The following is a 20,574-nucleotide window of genomic DNA, read 5'->3' as shown; positions in this document are numbered from 1 at the left end:
CGCCCAGACCCCGGAGCCCGAAGCCAGGCCACTTACAGCTTCACTTCCTCCAGCCGCCTCCGCTTGTCTTCCTCCACCTTCTGCCTGCGCAGCTGCTCTGCCTCCTCCTTCCGCCGCAAGTTCTCCAGGCGCTGCCGCTCCTTCTCCTGGGGGCAGAGGGACTGAGATGTGAGCAAGGACAACCCCTGACCCCAAAGGCTGCCCGGAAGTCCCCTGGAAGCCCTCAACCCAATGGGCAGCAGCATGAGAACGCTTCTCAGAGGCAAAGCAGCCCCAGTGTGTCCTCCATCCCCACCCAGCCAAGGCCTGTGGCTTCAGTCTTTCCTCCCAGGAGGACCCAAATGCCTCCCAAGGGCTTGAATCAGGGCCGAGCTGGGGGCAACCAGGAAAACAAGCTCAAAATTGGCTTCACGTGCCAATTATAACAATATAAACAGTGCACTGGAAACAGGAATGAAGAATGAGTTTGGAAGGGGACAGAAAGGCAGCTTCAAAAGTTTATATCCACGGGGCCAGCAGGTAGTGTGGTGGTTGGAAGCGCTGGACTCCCACATGGCCAACCGCAGTTTGAGTCCTGGACCCAGCGGCTTGCTTTTTCACTTTCCCTCTCTTTCTCACTCTGTCGCTCTCTGGTCCAATTAAAATAAACAAATGGATTAAAAAAGAAAAAAAAAAAGTTCAATCAAATAATTCTTTAAAAAATAAGTTAATGTCCAATTGGAAGGAGTGGTATTCAAGTGTTAATTACTATTAAGCTTTATAACTTCAATCTGTGTGGACACACACACACACACACACACACACACTTCCTTACATGCATTTCAACTACTTCGTCATGGCTGGGAGAAAAAAAAAGAAAATCCTTTCAAAGCTAACAGAGGTGGGACCAGCAGTTAGTGTAACGGCTATGTCGCTAGACTCCCGTGTAGTCTGGTGGCTTAAACTCATGCCAGACGCGTGTGCGTCCGCGCCCAAGCGTGTAGTCTGGTGGCTTAAACTCATGCCAGACGCGTGTGCGTGCGAGCCCAAGATCCTGAGAGGAGAAAGGAGGAGAAGGGTTTGCAGCATGGTCATGCCCCCTGGGGGGTGATTTCTCGCTTTCTGTCTCTCTGCCTCTCTCTGTCTTTCTGGCGAGCGCGCGCACCCTATAGCAAAAACCTCTCCAAAAGAAGAAAAAAAAAATGCTAACAGAGGTTACTACAACAGGTTAGTGTAGCACCTTCGAGATGGAATTTGTTTCCTTTACTTTCTGAACTTCCTGAGTCAGGGCCGAGTTGGTGGCAACCAGGAAAACAAGCTCAAGTTCCTGGGAACTGGCTATGTTGATAATTTTTTAAACAGCTTTTAAGAGTTGTTTCAGAGTTGTTGGTTGTGCAGCAAGACCATTGGCAGACCAGGAAGCCCCAGGGAACAAGGCCACCCACAGCCAGTGTGGACAGACAGGGGCTCCAAGTCCTCCCGGCCAAGGACAGAACTGGCGTTCTCTCTCTAAGGGATCCAGGACCCCATCTTGGCTCCCACCAGACTCCCACCTCTGGGCTCAGCCTCGGACAGCCAGCCCCCTCCTTCCATACTGGCTCCTGTCACTCTCTCCCTGGCTCCTAGCCCTGACCATGGCTGAAGGAGCATTTCCACCTAGTAATCTGACCCCAAAGTACTACAATCCTCCCAGAGATGGGGAAGGGAAGCTTCGGTTAATAGGTAAGATGAGTGGACACACTCCTGCCTCTCCACTGAATGCAGCTATCAAGTTTGAGTACAGTACAGGGAGCAGCTATTTGAGGCCTCTGAAATATAACAGTAGGAGGTAAGTTGGGAAAAAGACCAGACTCTGAACCAGCAGCAGGTTGGCCATTTTTCATGAAGCCTAACTTGTGGCAGGAAGTATGTATGTGCTCAGGGGGGTGGGAGAAGAGATCTGGGGAACATTTCAACCTGTGGCCCTGGTGAACAGGTGCAGGCCACACCCCTCCTGGCTTCCTCCTGGGAGCAGAGTCAAGGGCAGAAAGGCTGTCTTTGCAGAGAAAAGATGTCGGGCCCCAGAACTGCTGTGCACCTCCAGCCAACCACTGAGCACCCCTAGTGCACCCTCAGACCCCCAGGTCTCTTCCTAGAGCTCCCACTTACGAAGTTAGTGCATCTATGAGTGCTGTCAGTTATGCGGGGACAGGGCTATAGCAGGGAAGTGTTAGGTGAAGCTAGGTTACAGAACAGGAAAGGCTTTACTTACGACGAAGCTGCACTGTGGGGGAGAGAGGACAAGGAAAAAGCCAAGAGTTAGTGCAGGCCAGGGGATGTCCAGTACAGCAGGCCATGCGTCCAGCTCAGGGCCTGCACCCTCTCACCAGCCTCACCAACTCCTCTCATCCCAGACAACCCTCATCCCCACCTTAGCCAACCACTACGAGGATGGCTGGGTAGTGCAGGTGGTCTCCTGGGCCAACCCTGCAACTTCCCAGACCAGACCCTAGGCCCAGGGCTCCCATTCAGCCTTTGCACCTCAGTATAGAGTCCACAAGGTCAGGACAGGGACCCCCATTGTCAAAGCAGCCCATGGCCACTGATGCTTGAGCTGGTCCCCGGCCAATGCCAGGCCATGCCTGCTTCCATCCCGACCCATACTACTCCCAGCAGCCTGGAGCCTTCAGCCATGTTGTTCCAGCCCTAGCAAGGCCCGGCCTGGGATAGAGTTCCCTCACCTTAGGGTCCACACGCAAGGGAGTGTTGCGCTTAATGAAGGACCTCATGACACCACTGCGGGAGGCCGAGGCCGGGGTCATGAGCATCTGGTTCTTCTGAACGGTGTGCAGGAAGGTCCTGAGGGGCCGTACCACCTGCAGACAAAGACCAGGCTCAGGACTCAGCAGGTAGGCATGCAGGCAGGACACCAAGAGAGGAAGGGAGCCGGGCTCACCTTGTTGGCTGGACAGGGCGGTGAAGGGGTCTTGTTCCTGGGAGGTTGTAGCTCGTCATCCTCTGAGTGCTGCTCTTCGTCCAGCTCGTTCACCGCTTGTTTGTAGCTGCGCTTCCTCCTGCCGAGGCATGGGCAGCAGCGTCATGGGGCAGGCTGCCAGAGCCTCAGGGACTGGCTGCCCCAGGGACCCATCCCATTACCCAGCCACACCACATAAAAAGCCATTTCTGGGCCAGCAGACGGAAAAGGTGTTTAAAGGTGCTGGACTCCCACATGGCCAATTGTGGTTTGAGTCCTGAACCTGGTGGCTTGCTTTCTCACTTTCCCTCTCTCTCTGTCTCTCTCTGATCAAAGTAGAAAACAATTAAAATAATAAATAAAATTTAATTTAAAAGATAATTCTTTAAAAAAAAAACAAAGCCATCCCCATAAACAAAACTGAGCCCATGCCATAGGAATCTAGACTGAAAGGCCCTGCAGAACTGGGTCTTCCTGACCTAGCCCTTGCTGCCCATGAAGGGTAAGGCTCCACGGTCTCAGGGCCAGGAGGACCCAGGACAGATCAACCATCCGATCACCCATTCTCAGGCCAGCACTCACCCCGCAGCATCACACTGCTCCTTGTTAAATCAGAGCACCAGGGCATGCCCAACCAAGAGGCAATGGTGCCCCTGATCACCCCCACAACCTCCAAGCCGAGACTCTACTTGCATGCCCCTCTGGGCCCCTCAAGACACAGTCGCCTACACACGTTTCCCAGATGCAAACCTGACACTCTGGGGTGGCTCCTTGGCCCCGTCTGCTTGGTCAGCCTTGGCCTCTGTGAAGAGAGCAATTTCAGTAAGGCTGTAGGAATGAAGACAGTGGGTGAGCATGGAGGGGTTGGGGAAGGTGCCCACCAGCAGCAACAGCCTTGGCAGAGGCAAAGCTCCCTTCCTGACAGTGCCGAGGTCGGCCAGTGGCAAAAGCACCAGCCTTAGCACCAGCTGGCCTTGAAGAACCTATGGATGTCCAGAGCCCAGCTTACCAGGCCAGCCCATAGACCCCTCACCCCCAGCATAGGGCCTCTGTGGCAGCCCTAAGCCATGTCCACCTGCCTCTAATACTGAGTGCTCTGTACAGAACCACTGAGAAGCTGCAAATGTGCAAATGCTAGCAGTTCCTTCATAGTCTCTAAATCCACTCCTCCCGGCCCTTGTAGCTGGTGCCACCAACAGGAGGGGCTGCTCCCATCATGGAGTCAGCAAGCGAGATGCATGTCAGCACACTTTGTTTCACAGTAAGAAAGCACCCCTCACTCCAAAGGGTCCTAGCAGAAGCCCCGGGGCTGTGGGTCTGTCAGGAGCATTCTCCCTGACCCAGTCATGAAGAAGCTGGTTCAAAGACACAGCGCTCTTCCTACAGAGAGAAGCATCCTTCACAGGAAGACATGAGCAGGACACTGTTCTCCCACCCCATAGCCTGGGAAGCCTGGCAGAGCTCCAGGCCGACTCCCAGAGCCTACAGCACCTGCCCTCTTTAAATGAGGAAAAACCTGCAAAGATCAGAGCCAGTGGCAGACACAAAACAATGAGGCCAGGTAGGCGTCCAGACCCCCACCCGACAGTCTGTCCTGCTGTCCCTTAGGGTGGCGCTCAAAGCCTTGACCTGGCACCTTCACATGAATATCCCAAGTCAGGCTCTTCCCCCTGCTTCCTGCCCCAACCAGCCAGGGTCACTCATGTGGCACGCAGCAGCTCCAGCCAGAAGGCAGGAGATGAAACCTACAGAACAAAGGAGAGCTAAGCACCCCCAGGTTTCATTCACCTTTGGCCTATCCCCAGAGACAAGGTCAGGCCGAGGCCACCGTGGCTTTGGGGAACTGCCACAGTGGGTTGGGAGGCTCACCTTGCTGCCCTTCAGAGGGTGTTTCCTGGCCACCAGCTACAGGCTTCGAGTCAGGTGTACTAATGGCAACGCTGGTGGCACTGTGAGGCCACAAAGTACTCCTGTCATTCTTGGGGACCTGTGGGAAAAAAAAACAAGGTCTTGGGGGTCTCCACCTGGAACCTGAGCTCAGGACAGCTAGGGGACCGAGCAGGAGCCCCAGGGGTCTCCCATCCTCCCCAATGGCCAACCCACCTTACCTCAGGCTCAGCTGCCACCACAGGCTCAGCTTCTTTGCTAGGCTCCTTCTGCTCAGGGCTGAAAACAGAACAGGGGCATTGTGGAAAATGCCCAGTGAGCCCAACAGGGGCCCTCCCCACTCCTCAAAGTAGGGACCCAAGAGGGTCAGTCGCCCTGATCCCCCAGCAGGATGGGAGGACAGCAGCCATAGCCCGTGGTTCCCTGAGCAGATGAGGAATGTCAGCTTCCAAATCTGGCTTCATCTCACCCCAGGGCCTTGATATGGATGTGAGCTGGCCCCCAGCTCCGCCTCTGCCTCTTGAGCCTAGATGAGCCACATCTCTTGAGGCCTGCTCTTCATTCACCAGGAGGCCAACAAAGATAGACTCCCTGTTTCCTCATCCCAAGCACTGACCCTCTGCTCCAAAGCAAGCAAGGAAGGGGACTAGTTTTAGTTGGAACATGGCCTCCAGGAAAAGGAGTCAACGTCCTGGCCCCAAGTGGTGCAGGGTAAAAGCCTGAAGCAGGGAGCACTGCTGGCCCCTTGTGCCCCATTCTACTCCACCCCAATCTGCAAGCGCTCCTCAGAGCTGTTCCACCTCACCCTCACCCTGTGGAGTTCACGCTCCCGGGTAAATACAGGCCTGGAGGGTCTAGCAGGGAGACCTGAAGCCATGTGGCTTACTGCCTGGTTTGATGGGACAGGGGCAAGGCTGCCAGCAGGGGGACAGCATGTGGGCAGTCAGGGCAGAGGAGGGAAGGTTCAACAGGAAATGATTTCATGAACGCTCACCTGTACTGCCTGGCCCCCAAAATGCCCTGCCCACCCCTGGAACTGTACTTACCTGACTTTCTGGGGCACCTCGACATTCAGAAGCCTCTCCAAGTAACTGTGACCTGAGAGGAAAAGAGGAACCAAAGATGTCACTAAAAGTAGCCAGGTGCCACCCCAAGAGGTGCAAGGAGTCAGTTCTGATGTTTGGGGCTCAGCTCCTGCTCCCTCCATTGATGCAGAGGTCCCACCAGGCCAGGCCTCACCCTCAGCTGCACCTCACCCTCAGAGGCAGCCTCAGTGGAGCTGCCACCTGCACGTCTCCTGCGCTTCTTACTGGAAACACGCCCATCTGAGGGCACATCTCAAGCCTTCTCTAGACTGGGTGTATCTTGGGAAAAGAGACAAAATCTGGCTCAGCTTCAGGGCTCCAATTCCCAATAAGAGGCCCAATGCAAAGCAACATATTCATTCAGCAAAGAGCCTTCAAGTACCTACTAAGTACTCCAGGCACTGGGAACCCAATAAGGAAAATAACAGACAGCCACTATTGGGTCTTGGTAACAATCACGAAGTAATCCTATAAACAACACTGTGATTGATACCCGCAACGACACCCTTAGCATCGGCCAAGGCTACAGCATCCAAATGAGTGTATGAGCCCAGCACAAGCCATAGGGCACTACTGCTTAATACTGGAACCATAAAAGAAAGCCTAAGGTAGGCCATCCAGTGGCGTGGTGGATCCTACATGGCTGCCTGTGTGGTTCAAGTCCTCAAGTCACTGACTTGAGGAACAATCCAGGCATGCGTGCATATGTATCCAATGGTCGAGAGGAGAATGAAAGAGAGGGGATTGCGGTGTGGTCATTCCCCAACTCCCAAAGATGCACATGACCTAAAGCAAATTAAGATAAAGAAATAAAGAAAGCCTAAGTTTCAGATCCCAGATCAACCGAATACACCGGATACACCAGATAATCCAGGCTGGCTAGAAAGCTGTGAGTGGAATGTGGCGTGGCGAAACCATGTCAAGAGTACCTATCTCTCTTTATCTCTCCCTCTTAAAAGAAGGTACAGAGGAAGGAAGGGAGGGAGTGAAGGAAGGAAGGAAAGAAGGGGGCATTAAAAAAAAAAAACATGAGCATGTGATACAATGATGGTAGTCATCACATTACACACTTACAGTAAAGAAATGTCCAATTTCACTTTAAAATGTCCCTGATGAAGGAATAAAGTGTATTGATTTAATTAAGTCTAAACTCAAGTGCCTGTCTTCTAATATTCCACACAAAGAAATAGGAGGTATGAAAAATGCCTTCGGACAGCAAACCCAAGTCTCCACAAAAGGCATGATGTTTGAGTTGCCAACCAAACTAGCTGCTTTTCTTCAAAGAACACTATTTTTCATTGAAAGAACAACTGACAAACTATGATTATGCAGTCTTCAGTTTGCAGAAGACATTTCCTTATATATTAATAAAATTGGGGGGGAGGGTAGCTTTGCCATAGCAGTTTAGGTGCTGGACTCCCACATGGTCAACCACAGTATGAGTCCCAAATCCAGCAGCTTGAATATCATGCCAGGTGCATGTGTATGTGTGTGTGCCCAAAATCCCAAGAGGAGAATGGAAGAGAAGGGATTGTGGCATGGCCATCCACCTTGGAGGATGATTTCTCACTTTCCCTCTGTCTCTGTCTCTCTCCAGTGAGCGCACATGCCCCATGGCAAAACATCTTTAAAAAAAAATTTAAAAATTAATGATGTTGAGTCTGTCACTTAACACTAACCCATCTGTTGACAACCATAAAATACTGAGCCCAAAAAAGCCAAAAGTAGAATTTTTAAAAACATGCATCCACCACAAGGCTTTCTAATACCTAAGGAGTTTTCTGGTAGGATCAGAAAACAAATGCCGGGACCAGCAGTTAGCTTAATGGCTATGTCGCTGGACTCCCACGTAGTCGACCGCGGTTCGTGTCCCGGACCCGGTGGCTTAAAACACACACCGGGCGCGTGTGCATGCGTGCCCAAGATCCCGAGAGGAGAATGGAGGAGAAGGGATTGCAGCGTGGCCATCCCCCCTGGGGGGTGATTTTTCGCTTTCTGTCTCTCTGTCTCTCTCTGCCTGTCTGGCAAGCACACGCGCCCCTATAGCGAAAACCTCTCAAAAAAAAAAAAGAAAACAAATGCCGAGACTAGTAGTTAGCATAGTGGCTATGTAGCTGAACTCCAATGTAGTTGACCGCAGTTCAAGTCCCGGACCCGGTGGCTTAAACTCACGCCGGGCATATGTGCATGTGCGCCCTAGATCCCGAGAGGAGAATGGAGGAGAAGGGATTGCGGCATGGCCATCCTCCCTGGGGGGTGATTTCTCACTTTCTGTCTCTCTGTCTCTCTCTTGTCTTTCTGGCGAGCGTATGCACCCTATAGCAAAAACCTCTCAAAAAGAAAAGAAAGAAAGAAAACAAATGCCTTTTTTTTATTGTTGTTGATGTAATGAAGTGTGTGGACATTTGGAAGATGTGTATAACTCAGTGATACAGTACTTTATTTTTTTAAATGACTGATGCACAAAGTTATAAACATGCACAACTAAAAGAGCCATGCAAAGTGCCACATTAATCTACACAGAAGAAAAAGCACCTGCAGGGGTCATGAAGCAGGAAAAAGGAGATTCGCACAGGAACAGAAATAAGGGTGCTGGACTAGTGTGTTGAGCCATAGGAGCTAGCCACGGGAGTGAGGGTGGCCAGAGGTGAGCTGAGAGGCAGCCAGGTAAGGCCAAGTGATGTCCAGGGCCCAGGGAAAGAAGAAATATGGACAAGTCGCTGGAGAGGTAAACTGGCTAGGCACAGAGAGCAACAAGGCCTTTCCTAGACACAGTGACGAGGCTAAGAGTATGGGAGGAGGCAGTCAGAGGGCAAGTCTGGCTATCTTAGTGGTGGCTAAGAAGCCTGCGATCAGAAGATACGGCTCCCCTCATCTGCCTGGGTCTCCCCAGCTCAAGTATTTGCTAATGGGGAAGCAAAAGGCTGCTGTCCACCCCACCAGCATGAGAACTTCTCTGGAATATTAAATGCCATCATGTGCCATTAGAGTAGGTGTGGCAGCAGGGAGGTAGCCTAAGGCTAGCAGAGGGACCAAGGGGCTATTCTAATGTCAAAACTCTGGCAGACACACACTATACCAGAAGGGCAGGGGACTCGGCCCATCCTTCAGCTCCTCACTCCAGGACTCTGCACTGGGTTCCAGAGGCCCCCGCACCCATGCCTAGCCTTTATGGCAAGTCTGCCTTTCCCCGTCTCACTTCCCCGACCCCCGCTAGAAATGTTTCTTTCCCCTCCAAAATCAACAAACACATTGCATTCAAATCCTTGTGGTAGGGCTTCTTCAGAAGGAGTGACCCAAGATCCCACCACAGTTGCCCACTCAGCCATGCCCCAGAGCTGGGTGCTGGGAAGACCTCCAGGATACTCACTGCCCTCCACCTTTGCAGCTCCCAGATCAACCTGGCCACAACACCGAACTTCAGGGATACAACTGTCTTTTCTTGGGTTTGCTCATTTGCTTTGTTTAAAGATCACCGAACATGCGCCATATTCAATCACTAAGACAGGTTTTCTGCCCACACCATTTAGCAGACAGGGAAACAGATTCAGAGAAGAGGAGTCTCAAGGTTACCCAGGATCTGTGTGCCTCCAGATCCCAAATACTGCTTCACCCATCTCACTTTTTCCACCTCAAGAAAGTGGAATAAGCACCAGGCTTGAGTTAGACCCGTCAAATCAAAGGGGAAGGGGCGAAGGGAGAAGAGCAATAGAAATGGCTTAAGAGCCACACATCTGGGTTGACGCTAAGGCAACCATAGCTGATAATGGCACGAGGAGTTTCCTAGCTTCCTGTTTCCAAAGTGATGTTGACTTTTCAATAACTGGGCAACAACTGAAACAGGGAAAAGGATGCATCTTTCTTTCTGTAGGTTTGAGTCAAGAACTCTGTCATCTTGGTAGTACCAGGTTGGCAGCCTAAAGCTTCAAGAAAAAAAACAGAACTTTCAACAAAGTTTACTGTATCCAACAATTTAACTATGGTGGAAGTGAAGCCCATGTTCTGGGAAGATCTTTAAAACAAAGGCAGCTATCTGTGGAAGATGTAACCACAATGGTGGTGTGTAATCCTAAAACTTTACCCTTAAAACCTCAGACTCTGTTAAAACTAGAGGAAACACAGCAAGCAGCACAGGATCAAGTCTGCCAACAAGAAATGACCAAAAAAGAACACCCAGCCAATAACCCAGTGACTTACAACCTTTAACACTTAAAGGCAACATCTTACCGTATCCATTTAAGAATAACGAGAAAATAATTAACATTTGTATGCTAAAAATAGTATCTGTTAATAAAACTGACAGTATTCATATAAGTAATACAAAAATACCCAAGATTGATGAAACTTGTATTGTGTAGTGTAAGGTAAACACTCTGGTTTGTATTATAAGCATGAGCAGTTAAACTTTGAGCCAAATTTTATGGAAATTTTTTTTTTAACTGAAATCACAATTTTAGAATTGCCAATCACCATTCACCACATTCCTATTGCTATCGGCTTCACAGATAACATTCTTGGGTGCCAGTGACTACAACTTTTATGTATAGGATCTTGACATGTTTGTTAAAAATCTGGATTTGAAGATCTATTTTAATCTTGCATAAAGTGCTTATGTTAGGCTTTTTGCATAACCCGATTAAAAACAACCTGTGGTTATTTTTTTTTTTTTTTTAAAAAGAGCCACATATCTGAACATCTGACCCCCTAAAAGTGAAAGGACTTCTAGAGACTCCCTCCCCTGTCCTGCCCAGCAATCCTTCTATCGATCCAGGCTCACCTACACATTGGACCTTTTCCCAGGATCAGATTCAGGACTGAGGAAATCTGCAAAGCAGATCTGAACCATGTAAATCCTTCTGAAAATCCAAATACGGACAGTGTGACAAGTTACATATCCGCATGTGCCCCAGACTGCATCTCCCCGGGCTCCGTACTAGACACAAACCCTTCCCCAGCAGTGTGACTAGGCCAGGGGAAAATGTGCCACCTCACTCGCCTGGTGAGTCCTGCCCCAGGACTTGCCACCGACCTCCTCAGCCAGCACCTGCCTTTCTGGACAGAATGAAACATGTGGGCCTTGAGCCCATTTACAGACTTGTAATTTACATACTCCACCTATAAATTGTCTCCTGAATCTCCTCTGTGAAGCGGGGAAACCCTAACAAGGTAACGGGGCTGTGGCAAGAACCAAATGAAATCACTTTATCTTTTATAAATCTGAAGTACCTGGGTGGTGCCAGTGACTATGTAATAGGCGTGAATATAAAACCTGGCCCGGCCTCTCCATCTATGTCACTGCTTCCCTGTCTTTGGGTCTGGGCCTCTGCAGCAGCCTCCTCCCAGGGTCTCCCTGTCCCTTCCCTCCCTTCCTCTTGACTATTTTTCACATGAAGCCACACCCCATTGCTTGCAGTTCCCTACCTCAAGGTCTTTGTTCCTGCTGTTCCCTCTGCCAGGGATACCTGTCCTTACATCTTTTCCACCTGAGAAACGTGTAGTCATCTTCAAAATCCTCCCAGCCCAGACCCCACCTCCCCAGCAGCCAGCCCTGACTCAAGAGTCCTGGCCTATCTATCCTCCCTGGCTCCTAGCACCTGCACCCACAGGGACAATGGCCCTTGGAGCTGAGATCTGATAATGACAGCAGGTAATGTTACTGAGCCCTTCCTACCTGCCAGGACCAAAATGAGCTCATCAAAGAAAACCTCACAACCACCTTTTATTATTACCCCCCAACTGAGAGATAAGGACTAAGACCCAAGAAGAGGTTTCTGCAACCTGCCCAAGGGTAGGTAAATGGATCAGCAGGTTTTCCAAGCCATCCAGCTCCCAAGTCATCTTGGCCCACCCCCTCCTGCCTGTCACCCATCAGTCCTCTGGTCTCCCAGAATGAGCCTGCTGCAATGAAAATTCACATCTCCAGACAAAACCTGTTTGGTTAACAGAAGACAGCGCATGGGAGATTTCTGTTAGCATCTTCAGGACAGGGAAGAGAGGGGAACAAAATGGCCCTGGGTTAAAGGCACAAGATCCAGCCCCCACACAGCCATTAACCACACAGACACTGTGTCTATCCTCCCTGGACCTGTTTCCTCATTTGCAAAAAGGATGAACTATTGATAGATCTGTACTAATATGGTAGCCACTAACTACATGAGGTTATTTAAGTCAAAATTAAGAAAAATGTGAATAAAAATTTTCATTTAGTTCTTCTACAGACCAACCAGATACTGAGGGCACAACAGCCAGGTGTGGCTAGCTAATGGCTACTGCACAGGTTGGCACAGATACGGAACATTTACACTGGGGACAGTGCCACAGACAGCTCCTTGCTAGAAGGTCTCCCACAAACTCTCTGGTTGAGGCAGGCACCAAGGACCACCCACCTCACCTCTGCCCACTGCCAAGCCCGGACTCACAGATGATGCGGCCAGAGGCAGCTGGCTCTTCAGCAGCCTTCTTCGCGATCCTTCTGCTTGATCTGCGGATGGTGGTTTCCTGCTTGGCCACCAGGGAGTACTTTTGGGCTAGCGAGTCTTGAGTATCCGAGGAGGATGGTGGAATCAAGCTGCGTCGCACAGACCGAGTGTCCATGCGGGAGCCCATGGGTGTGGAGAAGTTATCTGGCAAGATGGGAGCCAGCACCCGCTCCTGCCATGGAGAGCCTGGAGAGCCAGGAGAGTCCTGTGGGCCTGGGGAGGCCCGTGCAATCCTGAGCTTGGAGGCGGACCTTCCAGTTCCAACCCCTCGACTCTTGGGGTCCTGGGGTGTAGACAGTAAGGAGCTCACAGTGACAGACTCCAGCCTGCCAGTCTCTGGCTTCTTAGGTGTGAACTCTGCATCTGATGTCAGAAGGCCCTGGGAGGTCAATGCTGGGGTTGGAGCCTGCGACAAGGCCTTGGAAGACCTGAGCTGGGCGAGGTGGTCCTCGGCGCTCTTACGCTCGCTGCTGCCTATTTCTACCACAGGTACCAGATGGCTCTGGGTGGAGCTGTTCTCAGCCTTCTGTGTCAGCACCATGGGAGACTCAGGGGTGGGTGAAGGAGGGACCAATGCTACGGCGGCTGCTGCAGCTGCTGTTGCAGCACGGGTCACTCGCCGCAGGACAGAGTCGTTTTCTGACACCACCGTGGCCAGCTTCTCCACCTTGTCCTTGCTCCGGAGCTGCCGGGAGCTCAGCTGGCTGCTCCGAGTCTTTCTGCGGGATAACCTGACAGAGGCAGCAGAGCAAAGGCTAGAATGGCCCAGGATGGGGAGGAAGGGGCCCCCAAAATCAGGCCAGGACACAGGAGTATCCTGAGAAATCACCTGCTTGGATGGAGTATGATCCACAGGACTTGGGAGCCAAAGATCTGGATTCTAGTACAGGCTCTGCCTCTTCTAGTTATTAGTAGTCATTAGGAATAGCCTTAGGCTTTTCCTTGCTATTCCTTGCTGAGCCTCAGTCTCCCTAAATGTAAATTGGAGACAGTACTACAGTCTTCATAGAACTGCTGGGAAGAATAAATGATACAAACCTCCCACTGACTGAAATCGCACTGCGCAAGCTCACTGCTCAAAACTTTACACGTGTTCTCACTTAATCCACAAGACAGCCCTGAGAGGTGGGTGCCATTGCTTCTGCTTTAGGGATGATAAACAGGCTCAGAGAGGTGGAAATTTAACCCATGGCTACACTACTGCTAAGCGGCAGAACTGGGGGCTGCTAAGGACTGCCTGACCCCAAGACCAGTCTCTTGACCCCAGTATTCTGCAGGGGTTTCATCACTCCCATGGGAAGTTATAACGAGCACCACCACAGGAGGGTTGGGGACCAGCCATGGTTTATCCCTCCGATCACTCCCACCAACAAAAGGTTGGCTTCTCTTTCTTCTTCCACTTCTGGAAATTGTCCCCACTCTCCAGGGCCCAGATGGAACACCTTTATGCCCACCCCACAGGCAGACAGGTGCACTGAGCTCCACGATCTTAGGTCACACTTCATTTCTCTGAGGCATCCCACTCTCTGCATGACCCACACGGTACCCACCACTACCTTTGCAGGCTGCTGCTTCCATGAACCCCTTGGAATCAAACCTCCCAGAAGACATCAAGCCCTCACCTGCTTAGTTCACCTCCCTTGGCATCTCCTACCTTTTCCTGATGGGGTCTCTGTTTTCATCCTGAACATAAGAAACCCGTCTCTTCTTTCGTCGGTTCTTCTGAGAAGGCGTTTTGGGCATCAGCTCTGGCTCTTTGCTGAATTCTCTGCTTGGTACAAGGATGGCGATGCTCAAGGCTGCCTGGGAACTGCTGGCCCCCTCTGCCACTCAACCTGTCTCCTGCCATTTCATGGTAGTGACTGGTCAAACCAGGGTGACAAACAACAAATGAGCTGCCCAAGGCTATGTGCAGGTCACCTGCCAAGAACTCAGGGCTTCGCCCTGGAGATGTGGCAGGAAGCAAGTTCCCAGGTGAGCCTCCATTGCCACATGTCCTCAGCAGCCCAGCTCACAGAACTATCATGAGCCTTACACAAGGGATCCAATCTCTGCTCCCTGTTCCATTATACCAGGTAGGTCCCAGCACACCAGGCACACAGGAGGGAGCTCTCCCAAGGTGTCTGTCTTGCCTGTCAGGTGAAGAAATGGAGCTGTTTGTCCCCAGGGGTCCCCGACACCACCCTCACCTGGTGAACATGCGTTCGGCCTCCTCCTGGATCTCCTCAAGCCACACCAAATCCTTATTGTCCACATTGCAGACAAACTCCAAGAGCTTCTGGTCACACAGCTCTAGGAGGTGAATGGGCCCTGGGGCTGTCGTCCCCATGGTGGCTCTGTCTGGCGAAAAAGGGACAAGAGGCAGTCTGTGAGGATGCAGCACCCACCCCCAAACCTCCACAAAACACCCAGTATCTGCAATAGGGCTCCTCCCTGCTGGCAGCTACTCCTCAAGATCCAAACCCCAACCCACTGGTCTCACTTCAACAAAAAGAGGGGTCCTTGCCCTCAGTTCTTCACGCCTCCCCCTCCCCACACACACCCACTATGCTGTCACACCCAGAGCCCAGACTTCTCAGCCAGTTCTGATATAACAGTGTTCCTTACAAAGGGTCTTCTCTGGACTTAGGATGACAGGACACTGCCACCTGCCTTCCTGGGTCAGGAAGCAACAGTGGCCACCCAAGTATCCCTCTCTCCCTGCCCAAATGTAGGCCCACTCATACTCTCTTGTGGACTCCCCTCTTACTACTCGTGGATAGCTTTGGGCAGAAAGCCACCCTGAGCTACACACCAGCTGACCACAGACATCAAGCCAAAGCACATCAAATCAAGTGTCTCTTTAAGAGGTCAGTGGCTGGAAGGGCTTCTGCATTCCAAAGGAGTGGCCACAAAGTGGGGGGTCCAAAGGTACACTCTCCAAGAGACCCCCAGGAGGGAATATGAGAGGTGCAGATGAGCAACGTCTTGCTTAAGGAAACCTGTCTGCAGGTATCAGGCCGAGGAAAACACAAACCCAGTTTTTTACTTTATTTCAATTAGCCAGAAGGCACATACCCTTAGAGAGAGACAGAGAAAGGTAAGGTGAGAAAGTACCCCCCATGGGGATGGTCACACAGCAATCCCTTCTCCTCCATTTCTCCCTCCTTTCAGGATTTTGGGCACACAAAAAAATGCACCTTTGGTGTTTTTCAAGCCACCAGGTCTGGAACTCAAACCACTCAATAGGCGATGCAGGATCCAACCTCCTTAACCACCATGCCATAGGCTGGCCCCTTATCTTCTTAAAAAACTAGCAACTTGTGTATCCTCCTAAAAACTTGGTTATAAAACAAGCCCCACAGGGTCAGCAGGTGGTGTGGTGGTTATGGTGCTGGATTCCCACATGGCTGATGACAGTCTGAATCTTAGACCTGGAGGCTTGATAATCACATGTATACATGCCCAAAATCCTGTGAGAAGAATGGAAGAGAAGGGATTGTGACATGGCCACCACCCATTGAGGGGTGATTTCTCACTTTCCCTCTGTCTCTCTCCTGCAGACGCATGTGCCCCATGGCAAAAATCTTTAAAAAATTGTTTGTTGGGAACCAGCAGTTAGCGTAATGGCTATGTTGCTGGACTCCCACACAGTCGACCGTAGTTCGCGTCCCGGACCCGGTGGCTTAAAACTCACGCCAGGCGCGTGTGCATGTGTGCCCAAGATCCCGAGAGGAGAATGGAGGAGAAGGGACTGCGGCGTGACCATCTCCCCTGGGGGGTGATTTCTCGCTTTCTGTCTCTATGTCTCTCTCTGTCTGTCTGGCGAGCGCACGGGCCCTATAGTGAAAATCTCTAAAAAAAAAAAAAAAAATTGTTTGTTTGTTTGTTTAAATCAGCCCCAAACAAGGAAGAATGATTCTATTACAGTCATAGCAGGGGCCCAATAAATTCCAACTGGTGAATCAATGAAAGAACAAATGAAAGGGTGTTGGTTGTAAACCATAACAGACCATAAGCCTTATGTCATGGCGGTGACCCACAACCCCGATCTATACCTTCAAACCCAAGGAGAACCTGGCACAGTTCAAGCTTCCACCTATAATGGAAGGTCCTGGCAGGAGGGCTTAAGGTATTGACCTTTTGGTTTTTGGTGCAGTGTAACACCAGGCCAGGTTGCAGCCTCATGGGACTTCCATGGTCCTGATTTCAGAAGCACACTAGCCTTCTGCTCCAACAGGTTCTGCCATCTGTCTGGAATCCCTGTCTCCTTATGGCTTACATCTGAGCTCCTCAGGGAGGACCTGGCCACCAATCTAAAGTAGTTCCAGCCACGATCACATCCATTGATTTCATTCTTTACATAGCAGTAAGTGATCATTCGCTTACAACTTGTCCCTGCCCACTAAACACCTGCTCCCTGTGGGCAAGTCCTTGCCTGTCTGGCTCATCACTGAACGTTCAGAGCCCAGCGGTGCCTGGCACGGAAGGAATCCTTGTTGAGTGAATTAATCTACATATCAACTCTACACCTAGAAATAAAACATTCTAGAGGTAGCCCTCCTCCATACCACCACCACACACAACCACCAAATGGACTCACACTGCACAAGTTAGGATAGGCCAACACACACCCAAGCTCCTGCTCCTCAATGCCAAAGGCAGCACTAATCGGGCTGAATCATACAGGTTAGGGCAGGGACCTCAACTTTGCCGTCAGCCAGTCATGGGCATAGCTTTTCACTGACATCCCTCTTGCTCCTAGCACCCCAACCACAGCCCTGGCACAAAGTGCAGGACCCTAATTCAAAGTCAGCAAAGAGAAAACCATTTAAAGCAGCCAGAGTTTTGCAGGGGAGCTACAGAAAACAACTGGCTAGCACATTTCTTAAGTATTTGTTCAAATTAGCAAAATGCATGAGAATGCCTTTCATAAAATACAAAAGAAAAAAAAATCTGCACCTCCTTTATGGGGAAGTTTGTTTTTAGCAGGCCTTAGCTTGGCCATTTAAATAGAGTCACCATAAGCTAGAACAGAGATGGCCAAGTCAGTGTACAAAGAACCAGGCTCCTGGGAAGAAGGCATGTGAAGAACCGAGTCACCATAAGCTAGAACAGAGATGGCCAATCAGTGTACAAAGAACCAGGCTCCTGGTTAGAAGGCATGTGAAGAACACATGCACCCAACATCCCACCCAGAGGGAAAGGAGCTCTGCACAGTCTTCCTCTCCAGCACTGCTTCCACACCACTATACCACCCTCCTTTGCGACTCCTGTTCTTTTCAGGGTGCAGACAACTGGGCACAGCCCCACATCTCCGTGCTGGACAGTCATAATGGTTACCCATATTACTAAGTCCTGTTGCAAGCACTGCTGGACATCAGGTCATATAATTCTCACCACAACCTGGAGGATACCAAGTGCAGACCATGAAACTGACAAAGGGAAGTTAAGTCAAAGTCACCAGTACAACAGGGGCGGGGCCTGGATTTAAACTCCCCTCTTAACTATACTGCTTCCTGGGTATAACCTCTGCAAGGCAGGCGCCAAGTCTTGGTCCCCTTGCACCCCCAAGCGAAGCCCACGGGCTGACTAGAACTGAAAAGATGACGGGGAACGCATTTGAGGAGTGAGGAGTGCCAAGATAAGGGCAAGCATCGGCCTACTGAAATGGTCCGTTTAAAATGCTGTTCAGCTGAGAGCGGGAGATGGGGGTTGAGAGAGGGGTTTAACTGTACAGAAATGCCATCTGCCATAATGCTGCCAAACAACCTGGCAGCAGACAGCAGGTTTCAGGCTTCCAGCACGACCAGTAACAAAGAGCCTTCTAGGCACAAAACAAAGTGCTAGGCACCCAGGAGGCAGGGTTATTCTCTAGAACCTAGGACCTGGAAAGAAGGCGGAGGGGTCACCTCAGGCAGAGGACGAAGACAGACCATCCCACCATTTGGAAGAGGTGACCCTTATATTCCCAGACCGCAAGAGGTCGGGGGTGGGAGGTCACGCCTCTGGTCTAGAGTTGGCAGGAAGAGGGTTGGGGGAGGGGAGGAGGACTGAATCGCTAACCACTCCACCCCGCCGGCCACCTGCACGTACTCACCTTGGCTGCACCGTGTCTCGCAAAGGCTACTGTGATCCAAGTCCGGCGCTCTCCCTATCTGAGTCCTCGCCTGCCCAGACCCACTCGGCTCCCAGCCTTCAAGGGTCACTGCAAGGGAGGAGCTACCAGGCGGTGGCAGCGCGGGCGAAATCTACGATTTTCAAAACTGAAAGCTCAGCCAATCCTCGGCAAGTTTGTCTGGGCGGTTGCAAAACTCTAAACCAATCAGATAACAGGAAGTACCAGTCGAGAAACCTATTGGCTATCTGGGTTGACAATCTACGGGACTAAGAGGCGGGGAAAGGAAGCATAGAAAGTTTTAAGCCTCCTCGGCTTCCGGGAACCGCAAGTCCGAGGCAGAAAGAGGAAGTCGCCGCGGTTCAGGGAGGCGGGCTCACCGCCGGGCAAAGTAGAAACTGCAAGTCCCAGCGTGCGCTGCGAAGGCCTCACGCACCGCGAGGGACAGCGGCGGCGCGGGTGGGGAGAGGGCCCAGAGGTTGTGTTCATCCCGGATCCTGCTGCTTCGCCAGGTTTGGGTCCCATTTCCCACTCCCCGTGCAGGATGACAGCCTTTTGATCTCTGCCACTTTTGTAATAAAAAGAAAACGCTTTGTAAATCAAACCGAAGTTTGCATTTATATAGATCCTCTTGGGACCAGCAGTTGACGAAATGGCTATGTCGCCAAACTCCCATGTAGGCGAGTGGGGTTCGTTCGAGTCCTGGACCGGGTGGCTTAAACTCAACGCCAGGCGCGTGTGCGTGTGTACCCAAGATCCTGAGAGGAGAATGGAGGAGAAGGGATTGCTGTGCGGCCATCCCCCCCCCCCCCCGGGGGCGGGGGTGATTTCTCACTTTTCAGATGAATGTGGGGTTGACCCCCATAGCACAGCAGTTAAGCACAATTCGTAGAGAGCCAGAGCCTCTATGGCCGGCCATTGGAGTCCCAGCCCCAAAGGTTTGATCAATACCATGGGAATACGTATGGGTGCCAGAACCCTGATTGGACAGAGAAATAAAATAGAGGAAAAAGGGTTGTGGTGTGACTATACCCCATTGTCAGGTGCTTTCTCTCTCTCTCTCTCTCTCTCTCTCTCTCTCTCAGGAGACCACACACCCTCTGGGCAAATAAAGTGGTATGTGAAGATAACAGAATATTACTCAGCCTCTGAAAAGAAGGAAATCTTGGAGCCAGCAGGTAGTGTGGTGGTTTAGGCACTGGACTCCCATGTAGCTGACCATAGTTTGAGTCCTGGACCTGGCAGCTTGAAGATCATGCCGAGTGCACATGCAGCATGCCCAAAATCCCATGCAGGTACACTCCCTGGAAAGAGATAGGAAAGTGAGAAATTACCTCCCCCACCCCACCCTGAGGAGGATGGCCATGCCATAATCCCTTCTCCATTTGTCTCTTAGGATTTGGGGTATGCACATGCACACACACATAGTGTGTTTTTCAAGCTATCAAGTCTAATACTGAAACACTCAGTAAGCCATGTGGGATTCAGTGCTTTAACCACCACCATGCCACCTGCTGGCCCCATTCTCAGATTATTTATTGACCCTGTTAAAGAAAAAAAAAAAGTTCCGGGACCAGCAGTTGGCATAATGGCTATGTCGCTGGACTCTCATGTAGTCAATTACGGTTTGAGTGCAGGACCTGGTGGCTTAAACTCATGCTGGGCACGTGTGTGTGCGTGCCCAAGATCCTGAGAGGAGAATAGAGGAGAAGGGATTGTGGCCTGGCCACCACCACCACCCTCCCCAGGAGGGTGATTTCTCACTTTCTCCTCTGTCTCTCTCTGTCTTTCTGGCAAGCACAGATGCCCTATAGCAAAAACCTCTCCCAAAAAAAAGAAAAAAAAAAGGAAAAAGTTCAGAAGGGGACAAGAGAAATGAAGATTTTCTACGGATAATTTAGCCTCCAGCAGATAAGCTAGCGTAGAAGGGAGCCCCTCTGGCCTTCTATCTCTGTCTCTGTGTCTCAGTCTGTCACTCTCTGCTTCTGTCTTCTCATTTTTTTGTAATTTTTCCTTTTTACAATTTTTTAAGGTAAAATATTCTCTTGGCTTTCAGCCCCTCCTTTATTTTGCTAATAATCCCCTTTCCCACTC

General features: G+C 50.9%; 1 protein-coding gene and 1 pseudogene across 1 annotated transcript in view; one reads left to right on the top strand and one right to left on the bottom strand.

The window, feature by feature from the left end:
- INCENP (inner centromere protein) overlaps positions 1-18,600 on the bottom strand; it is a 29,543-nt gene extending 10,943 nt beyond the window's left edge. Inside the window, exons 1-12 of the mRNA XM_006169663.3 lie at positions 18,463-18,600; positions 14,573-14,723; positions 14,038-14,151; positions 12,324-13,114; positions 5,866-5,917; positions 5,041-5,098; positions 4,802-4,919; positions 3,683-3,734; positions 2,915-3,032; positions 2,700-2,834; positions 2,231-2,242; positions 37-146 (exon numbers count right to left, since the gene is read on the bottom strand). Coding sequence (XP_006169725.1) covers positions 37-146; positions 2,231-2,242; positions 2,700-2,834; positions 2,915-3,032; positions 3,683-3,734; positions 4,802-4,919; positions 5,041-5,098; positions 5,866-5,917; positions 12,324-13,114; positions 14,038-14,151; positions 14,573-14,712 — 1,700 coding nt within the window. The 5' untranslated portion in view covers positions 14,713-14,723; positions 18,463-18,600. The remainder of the gene's footprint in view (positions 1-36; positions 147-2,230; positions 2,243-2,699; positions 2,835-2,914; positions 3,033-3,682; positions 3,735-4,801; positions 4,920-5,040; positions 5,099-5,865; positions 5,918-12,323; positions 13,115-14,037; positions 14,152-14,572; positions 14,724-18,462) is intronic.
- Positions 9,884-10,110, top strand: LOC102470310 (BBSome-interacting protein 1 pseudogene; annotated as a pseudogene).
- Positions 18,601-20,574: the final 1,974 nt, after the last annotated feature.

This window comes from Tupaia chinensis, unplaced genomic scaffold, assembly GCF_000334495.1.
Source record: "Tupaia chinensis unplaced genomic scaffold, TupChi_1.0 Scaffold147351_1, whole genome shotgun sequence".
In the NCBI taxonomy this organism is placed as follows: Eukaryota; Metazoa; Chordata; class Mammalia; order Scandentia; family Tupaiidae; genus Tupaia; species Tupaia belangeri.
Note: the sequence above shows the minus strand (reverse complement) of the source record. Positions and strands in the feature narration are given on the sequence as shown.